The sequence below is a fragment of the Abramis brama genome (assembly GCF_963993115.1).
Source record: "Abramis brama genome assembly, chromosome: 21".
NCBI lineage: Eukaryota > Metazoa > Chordata > Actinopteri > Cypriniformes > Leuciscidae > Abramis > Abramis brama.
Genome location: NC_139983.1, coordinates 27,186,799 through 27,196,449, shown reverse-complemented (window position 1 = coordinate 27,196,449; position 9,651 = coordinate 27,186,799). Strand labels below are relative to the sequence as shown.

At 37.6% G+C, this 9,651-nt stretch overlaps 1 protein-coding gene across 4 annotated transcripts in view; it reads right to left on the bottom strand.

Moving 5' to 3' along the window:
* Positions 1 to 1,610: 1,610 nt before the first annotated feature.
* The window catches only part of mideasb (mitotic deacetylase associated SANT domain protein b), a 28,073-nt gene continuing 20,032 nt past the window's right edge, over positions 1,611 to 9,651 (bottom strand). For all 4 annotated transcript variants that reach the window (XM_084096500.1, XM_084096499.1, XM_084096502.1 and 1 more), the window contains 6 exons: positions 9,184 to 9,259; positions 8,634 to 8,722; positions 5,160 to 5,306; positions 4,947 to 5,069; positions 4,333 to 4,529; positions 1,611 to 2,573 (listed from right to left, as the gene is read on the bottom strand). In XM_084096500.1, coding sequence (XP_083952626.1) covers positions 2,348 to 2,573; positions 4,333 to 4,529; positions 4,947 to 5,069; positions 5,160 to 5,306; positions 8,634 to 8,722; positions 9,184 to 9,259 — 858 coding nt within the window. In that variant the 3' untranslated portion in view covers positions 1,611 to 2,347. The remainder of the gene's footprint in view (positions 2,574 to 4,332; positions 4,530 to 4,946; positions 5,070 to 5,159; positions 5,307 to 8,633; positions 8,723 to 9,183; positions 9,260 to 9,651) is intronic.

Below are 9,651 nucleotides of genomic sequence, written 5' to 3'. Positions count from 1 at the left end.
TGTGCATACAGTTATAGAAGCCTTTTTCATACTTTATATTCCTCTACAGAAGAATTTCCCTTGGCTGAATGAAAGACAGAAACAGGAGGTGCACCCTTACAACATTCCCCGAATTAATTTCACTGTCCTTTCTGAATATTCATCTCTCGATAACAACAACAATAACAAAAAGCTTGGCTAAATCATTCAACAAATGCCCATATCTTCATATTAGAGCAAACCAGTCTTTTCACATATATGAACAAGTATATATAATATATATATATTTAAAAATAACAAAAAAGACATTAAATATTCTAGGAAGCTTCTTTTTCTCACTTGGCTTTGAGTTTGAAACTGTTTTGGTGCATCAACTACTCACAACCATGCATGCAAATAAACACAGCCACACATGCATTCGCACGTGCACACACACACACACACACACACACACACACACACACACACTGCATAGAAGACTTCTGTGTTATTAGCAATAATTGGAGCTGTTACTGTTGGCTGTGAAATCCCCTGTGTGCCTATCCTTTAAAAGAAGACTCTTTGTTGCCATGGAGACAAAGCCAAGTGCTTAAGTGTTTGGCTAGTAGAGAGATAGAAACCCAAGCTGCTTGCAACTGCCCTTAAACTCACCAACCATCAGATCTCACATTTGTTCTTACACTAAAACATAAGTTGATTATCTAATACTTTTGTTCAAAGACGCTGAGAATAAATTAAAACAAAAAAAAATTGGAGTGGGAGTGAACTCAAAAGTCCCACTATTGCTATTGCACTTACAGTGTGGTTTTATAAATCACGCTCTCAGCAAGTATATGCAATCTTCACTTAAACACAGGTAGCAAACGTCTAAAACTAAAAGTCAAATGAGAAAAAGAATTCCACCCCCACCCTCCCAAACAAAAACCCAACATACTTGTAATAAAACCGTACAAAGCTAATAATAACAGTAATGATAACAACAATAAATGATTATATCAAGGACAACCGTTATAATCTGCTGAGTATAAAAAAAGACCTTTGAAAAAAGTGATTGTCATGTAAAGATAGAAAGTGTCAAAAACATTGAAGGCATTAGCGAGGTCACCATTTCATATTAAAGGAATAGTTTTTCCAAAAGGAAAATCCTAACATCGTTTAATCACCCTCGAGTCTTTCCAAAGCCGTATCTGACGGCAAACATTAAAGTTGGTGTTAAGCTGAATGTTCATATATGTATATATATATATAAAACAATTTAAGTCATTATTCCATAAAGATACTCTGCCATGGCTCTTAAATCCCATGTGTTATTCTAGTATTATTTATATTACCATAATATATAGGCCTACTTATTGTAATTATTAATGTTTTGAATGAGCTATTTTTAGTTTTCTAGTGTTGTAATTTAAGTATCAGTAGTACTTTAACTTAATCTTATATTATTTCAGTCATTTTCATCTAATACTTATATTTTATTTCAGCTTTATATCAATTGAAATTATGATTTTTAATAGTTTTGTTAACATTTACAACACTGTCAAGATGAGTCGAGATTTTCTCACACAAACCTATTGTTTGGCTTCAGAAGACTTGGAATATGGCACAATAGTTATCTGCAGTACTTTTAGGTTTTTGAAAAAAAAAAAAAAAAAAAAAAAATCTTTTTGGAAATTGAAAGCCCTTAAGCAATATTATATGGCAAAGCGAAGCATGAACATTCCACTAAACTTCTGTGTTCAACGGATGAAAGAAAGTCATTCAAGTTTGTAACGGCATGAGGGTGAGAAAAACGACAGGATTTTTCATTTCGGATGAACTATACCTTTAAATGCTGAAAACAGAAAGCCCAAAATTACAGCACTGGAGATCAAGACCCGGCATACAAGCACAGTTGTGCAAGCGTTTGGCAGTCACGTGGAAGAGAAAGATGCTGTCGTTTTCATTGCGAAAAAGGAGGAAAAGACTAAACACGCATGCGCACTTGCTTTTGTGTCCGTCTACGTCCATAATAGTTCATTTCACCGGAGAGAGTTCTGTGCACAGACACTGGATAGATGTGCTGCGGTCAGATCAGTGTGTGTTGGATGAGTCCGAAAGTGCATTTTTTAGACACACACGCACACATTCACACTGAGATGGCATGGCTTACACTCCCAATAGCCCTATATCTGAACATGAAGCCCCTGAATGCTTCTACAGCATCGGTCTCGGTCCGTCTCATATACACACGTAACACGCATACGCACTCACACAAACATTCTACGGGAGTGAGTTAGTCCCTGAAACTGTTCTTTCGGGATGGGATTTTGTTGGCTGGTAAAATCGAAATAAATAAGTCTTTTCTCTGCCATACAAAGGAGACTGTTAGCTAGTGCCAGTCTTCATCATCTGCATCCTCCTCTTCCTCCGAGGAGTCGTCGCTGCTGGCTCTCCTGGTTCGGCCCTGATCCCCCATCGCTCCGTTCTGCTGGGCGGCTAACATGGCGGCTGCCGCGCGCTGCTCGGCCTCCCTCTGCCGGAGCGCAGCTGCTTTTTTCTCCGCCTCAGCGTGACTCTTCATGTGGGCACTGCGGCTCTTCACCTTGAAGAAGATCCTGGAGAAAACAGAGTTCAGATCTTTAGGTCATTGGACTCGAGAACCGGATTCGTGAGCCAATCATTCAGACTGGTTTTGCAAATTGACTCATTATAAACATCCAACTCAAAAGAATGATTCGTTCATAATAAGTTGAATCCAAGAACTGGATCGGTTGGATTCATGAAATAATCATTCAGACCTTTTCTTTTCGTTTTTATACTGGCTTTACAGATTCATTGAAAACATCTGACTTTAAAGAATAAATTCGTCACAAATCAGGCCTGAAGCTTAATGAGTGAATGAACTGAACCCGAGAACTGGATAAGTCAGATTTGTGAACGATCATTCAGACTGGTTTTGTTACTTGGATCAACCGATACAACGCAAATGTTTGACTCAAAGAATGATTCACTGAAGAATCTGACATGCAGATCTATGAGTCGGTGATCTGAACCAGAGAAGTGGATCAGCCAGATTTGTGAACACAGCATCATACAGACAGGGTTTTATGATCTGGATCAAAGGACTAAAAAAAGATAATTTGCTCATAAATCAGACATGTACTGTAGAACAACGAGCTGAACCAGATCAGTCAGATTCATGAACCAATCATGATTGAATCAGATTCATTAAAAACAATAATAAACAGCAGAATTTAACAAGATTTTTAAATCAAGACATTGCTAAAAAGACATAAAATGTTGCACAGGGACTTCTGTCCAGCAAATGAATCTGTGAATATTTGTTCTTTTTTTTAAGTCAAGTCAAGTCACATTTATTTACAGTATATAGCACTTTTTACAATACAGATTGTTTCAAAGCAGCTTCACAGAGATAACAGGACAATAATGCAAAAGTTTGTTTCCAGAAGAAAATAGCGTCACAGTCCAGCTTAAGTAAGTTGAGTGCATTTCTGTTGTAAAAAAGTTAATTAATTAATTTAGTTCATTTATATACATAGCCGCTCTGGAGAAAACCGTGATGTCATCATCCAGCTCAGTTCTCATATAATGGTGTCAATACAGGCAGATCAATATTATTGTTGAATATTAAATTAAATGTTACATTTAATGTCCCCAACTAAGCAAGCCAAAAGCCAATGGCAACAAAGGTGAAAAAAAATTATGTTTCAGTTTTTAACAGAAACATCTACAGGAACCATCTGCTATGAATCACATTTCCAATGATAAAAATAGATTCAAGACACCTTTGTAAGTGTGTTTGATTATTACCTCAGTTTGCTTGACTGTAAAGCTGCATACACAATACAATGTAAAAAAAACTAAACTAAAATTTGTCACTCTACATGCTACTTGATGGAGAAGCTAGCGTTTTACTTCTACACTATTGTTAAAACACCTGAACTACTGTCACACAACTGACAAATGTGGTTTAGTTAGAAGTGTCGCAAACACTGTAGTTCACACATTGTGATAAACAGAAACATTTAATGGCACAGTACAACACAGATAAAATTAAATAAATTCATTTATTTATTTATTTAATTTAAATATTTATTTTAATGTACCTGATTTATTTATAAATATACTTAATTACATATTTGCTTAATTAAATTTACCGTATTTCATTTATTCAAATAAAATGCATTTAAACGAATTAATAAATAAATAAAAAGGAACATTTAAATAATTTATTTAAATGTACCTTATCTAATTTTTTTAAATTCAGTAAATAAATAAAATTAGGTACATTTAAATAAATGTTACACTACTGAGTAAATGCATAAAACTGGGAGTGTATCCCAATAAACTGACCTGCCACACTTCTTGCAGGGAAATTCACCCTCTTGGTTAGTTTGTCCTTTTCCTGTGTTGCCAGCCACACTTTTCCGGCCTGTGGTTTCAGAGCGAGGTTTAGATGGTGGTGGTGGTGGAGGAGGATGACTGACCCCCAACGTGGACGGATCCTTAGTGCTGTCCTCCTGACTTCTTAAGACTAAGACGGCAGGAGCCTAACAGGAAACAAATGGTTAGTATAAACAAGCACAGCTGAACGCATACAGATATCAGACACAGGGAACTTCCTCTGTGGTTGTAAGTTCAAACCCATCTATGTGTTCACCATTGTGCCCTTCAGCAAGTTAAGTCTGGGTTCCTCCAACAGGATAAATGTACTATAAATTACATTGGATCAACTTGTAATAAAGTAAACCACTAGATGGTGCTATAAAGATCCTACAGTGCTAAACTACACAAACCTCTCTGGCAGACCAGTTTTTTTAATTGTTATTTCAAATAGCCCAGAACTGGGGATGAACTGGGGATGAACTGGGGATGAACAATGGAGAACTAAAACAATTACATTTTCTGTAGGCACCATGCATTTTTTGCAACCTCATGTAACTTTCTACGAATCTCCCCAAACTCACATTTTCAGTGGCCTGTAGAGATTGTGTCACCCTGCCCGGGCTGTTTTCTTGTTTCCTGTCACATGACACATCCCACTTCCTGCTCTCCTCGTCATCTTTACGTGATTCAAACTTCTGTGAACTCTGATGGAGAAGCATCATTACGGTGCTGCACTAGTTAGTACAGAATCAAATCAACCAGATGCACGTACGCACAAAGACACAGGAACTCACTTTATTGTCCACTTCCTCCTCTGTTGTGGGTTTAGTTTCTGGTGGTTCTGCTTCTCCATATATGAGTGTTCCGTTCCTGCCGATCTTCACCTGCTTTTTATACGTGTAGTAAAACTCCACACACTGAGCCACCGTCTTGGAGCTCACCTTCAAGTCAAACACGAAAACAACTCAGCATTAGCTAGAACTTGCTGCTATAATGCTATGGTGTCAGTGGTGATTTACATTATCGGCTCTGAAAAAACACTAATTTGACTAGAAACACCGGAGACTGTAAAGAATAACCCTGCTATTTGCGAGACTTCCGGGTTCAGGAAAAAGTTGGACTGCTAGAATGTACTAAGAGGTTTTAGTTTATAACTATGTGGTTGTTTGAGTGTTGTAGTTTGTTGCTAATGTTTTACTAGGATGTTCTGGGTTGATGTTAGGATGTAGTGTTGTCACGATACCAAACTTATGACTTCGATGTGATACCCAACTGAAATATCGTGATACCAATACTAAATCTATACCATGGCAAAAAACTAAAACACCAGTAAAAGTAATTTAATAATATGACAGAACTTAAAATGTAATGTTTTATAAATGTATTTTAAAAAACACTATCAATCACATTCGCTAACCTTTCATAATTCTGAACAGGTTGGGATAGCGGCCAGTCGGGACGGTGATATGACCAAAATATTAGTAATTTAATATATACATTTTTTTTTTAATGTAATTTTATATCACAATATACTTATTTTATTTTATCTTAAAATATATTTAAAATTATTTAATCTTTTATCTTTAAAATAAGCAAAGATGCAAATTACAAAGACAAATACAATATAAGAAAGATACAAATGAAATAAACAGTGCTTTAAAATTTTCAGGTAGAGTACAGTAGGTCTAATTAACAGTAGCATTAAGAAATTAAATAAATGTTTTAAATAAACGTCACTCTATGATTTACCTTAACACTGATTCTTAATAAATAGATTAAAGTTATTCAGTGAAGCAGTGGGTGATTTTCTCTTTGATTAACATTAATTACACAGATAGCAGCAGGTTTATTACACTGCTGTCACTTAAAGACCTGACACATGGATCCAATACACTAGAACACACACACGATTTCTTTCTTAACTGTTTACATTCACTTAACACACACCCGACTGTGTTTGCATTGATACTTGCCAGGACGTGTATTTTGACATATTTTTGACCATTCGCGATTGCATGCTATCTGAAAGGCGGCTTTCTGCACGCACTCCGGGCAGCGCAAGTAGCGCCTATGAGCTTTTTTTCTAAGCTTCTTGATCTCATTAACTCTTTTAACCATTAAACGTTGATGCTTTATTTTCTCATGTGCTGTGTGGAAATATTTTAGTCCCTGCAGAGAGTGGAAGCAGAGCTCTGCACACGTGCCACTGTCACACAAGTGACAAATTATGAAATACGGCTCTTATTAGAATGCTGTCATTCTTAAAGTACTGGTACTGATAAAATGTGGAACCGTACTGTTTTTAATAGCAGGGTATCACGATACCTTTCTAGTACCAGTATATAATGCAATACTATTAGGATGGCGCTACAATGTTTTAAGTGCTTTTAATCTGTTAATATGTGGTTGATTGAATGTTCTAGATAGTTGCTAGAGTTACTAGGATGTTTGAGGTGGATGTTAGTGTGTTGCTAAGATGATCTGGGTGGTTGCTAGCAGGGCTGCACAATATATTGAAATATTGCAAATGCATATGAATATCGCAACGGCTTGCAATAACTGTTGTCATGAACAAAAGACAAAGAGAAAATCACTCACTGCTCTTGGCTGAATAACTTTTGTGGCTTTAATAAGAATCAGTATATATTTAATTCATACAGTGAAAACTAAGCAGTGTTTTATTTTTACATTTGATTATTCAGTTTCTGTTGTTAAATAAACCTAATGTAGGCTTATGCTCTTATGCTACAGTAAAACACTGCTGTTCACTTTCAGAAGTTGTAGGGATGTTTTCTTGACAAAAATAATGTGAAACATGTATGTAGGATATATATATTAGTGCTGTCAAACGATTAAAATATTTAATCGCGATTAATCGCATTAATGTCATAGTTAACTCGCGATTAATCGCAATTAATCGCACATTTTTATCTATTCTAAATGTCTCTTGATTTCTTTTTGTCCCATTATTTTTTCTCATTTTAATGCTCTTATCAACATGGAAAAGTGGATCGGCTTGCTTTGAGCAAATGTTTCTTTTTGAAATCAACATTGGCATACTGTAGTGTTCAATTTCACACTAACATTCTCACTTGGAGCAAATAATCTCTCACACAATGTAACACTGTCCATAAATAAAAGGGTGAAAGAAATACTGACGAGGTCCTAATATTGACGAGGGGGTGGAGAATTCGCATCAGCGAATCAGTGTGCTTGGCCATCAAGTAGTAACGTTAGGCCATTTCAGACTGGACGTGCTGCAATGATAGCTCAGTTCACAATGACAAAACACACAGATCACTTTGGTCTTGTCAACTGAAACATTTTGGCCACTTTTTTAAAATTAAACTTTCCATTCAGAATCTTATTGGCATCCATTTCGGCGTCTCGCGCTCATCATTCATCCACTCAAAACATAATGTTAAAGGGGGTCGCACACTGGACGAGAAGCGAAGCGCAGCGCCTCGTATTTAAAATTCGAACACATTATTCTCTATGAGTGTACACACACCTTTTATTGCTGGCCATAAACTGAGAAAGTACGCGTCCGATGTGCGATACAAGTTGTCCATAGACGCGGCTTCTCGTCCACTCTTTGGCCGGCTCGCAAGCCCAAACAAGTGTGTGCGGCGTGCCTGTTGTTTTGTTTCCGGTCTAGCTAGATCCGGTGGTGTTGTACTAACGTTACTAGTTGTTGCAAAAGCATGTCAAAAAAAAAAAAAAAAAAAACTACAAAGTTTGCTAGGCGTTAATCGCGCGATAAAAAAATTGACGCCGTTAAAATGGGTTTGCGTTAACGCCGTTAATAACGCGTTTAACTGACAGCCCTAATATATATATATATAGAGGTTATATGTATATATATGTTTCACACTATTTTTGTGACAAGAAAACAGCAGTGTTTCTATATATATACATCGTATATCGAAACACTGCTGTTCACTTTCAGAAGTAGGGATGTTTTCTTGTCACAAAAATAATGTCAAACACGTATGTAGTTTTTATATATATATATCGCAGTATTTAATGAGTTATCGCATATTGCATTTTTCAACTTTCAAAACTTTCAATATCGTGCAGCCCTAGTTGCTAGATGGTTACTTACTAGCTATAGTCAAGTCTCTATAATAAATATGTCCCTATATATGTCTCACCTTCAACACAGAGACTTTTTGGAAAAGTAATAGCACACATCCTCAAGCTGCATTATATGATCTGTGTGGGTGATTGATGCTTATTGTTAGGGTTTTGTTCAAACCTGTACATACCATTTTCTGAACCATGAAGAAGTCCTTCTTGTAGGCAGCGATGCCTTTGTTGAAGATCCGTCGTTCCTCTGGCGTCCAGCTATCAGAGCCTGTGTGGGACAGACAAACGGTCCACACAATCAGATAACCATGTAGCTGCTTCTAGACCACCCCCACCCGCTAACACAAATACATTCACGCACAAAGGACAGAGAGAGGGCAAACAGCCAGCACACACATGTCCAGACAAACAATGATGCCGCTGTCTTCACCCAGGATTTAACAACATGCCACAGACACACTCCCCCTCCTTTCCTCTCACCCACTCCCATACTCTACCCAGCAACCCACTCTGTCAACCCATCTCTCAGTCGAACCCCTCCCCTCCGCTGAACTCCACTCCTCAGCTGCTTTTGTTTATAACAGAGACAGGGAGCATGGCTTGGAATGCCAGCGCAGGGGGTGACGGGGTACCGGGACCGCATGCCATACGGATTAACTCACGTCACCCCGGCAAAAAAAAAAGAGGTGAAATAAAAGGAAAGTGTGTTTGACGGTGAGAGGGACTTACCAGAGTAGTGGTAGTCAGCCAAGGGGTGCGCTTTGGGAAAGATGGGTTTTTTTAACAACAGACAGGCGAGGGCTCCCTATGAAAAAGAAAGTAAAATTAGCATGGTTGAGGAAACACAACTGGCTGCGGTGTGATATAGAGACAGGGTCACAAGTGGGAGAATCACAGGACATGCTATGATATGAACAGATTAATGAGTGCAGGAGAGATGCAATTCTGCTAGACCATCGCTATATCCTTAACAACATGTGTAAAAGGCTTTTTGCTGCAGGCGTTTATCCCAGCTGTGCAAGTCGCTGGATGATCCCTTTTGTTCTCTCTGCATCGTTCCTCCATGCAGTTTCTCAGGGCGCGATAAATCGAGGACACTATCTTTTTCTGGGTCAACGAGCTCTAACGTGTGCTTTTTTATTATGTACGGCCTTTTTGCCACTTTTATTGATGTGTACAGAGAGTTGTACGGAGAAC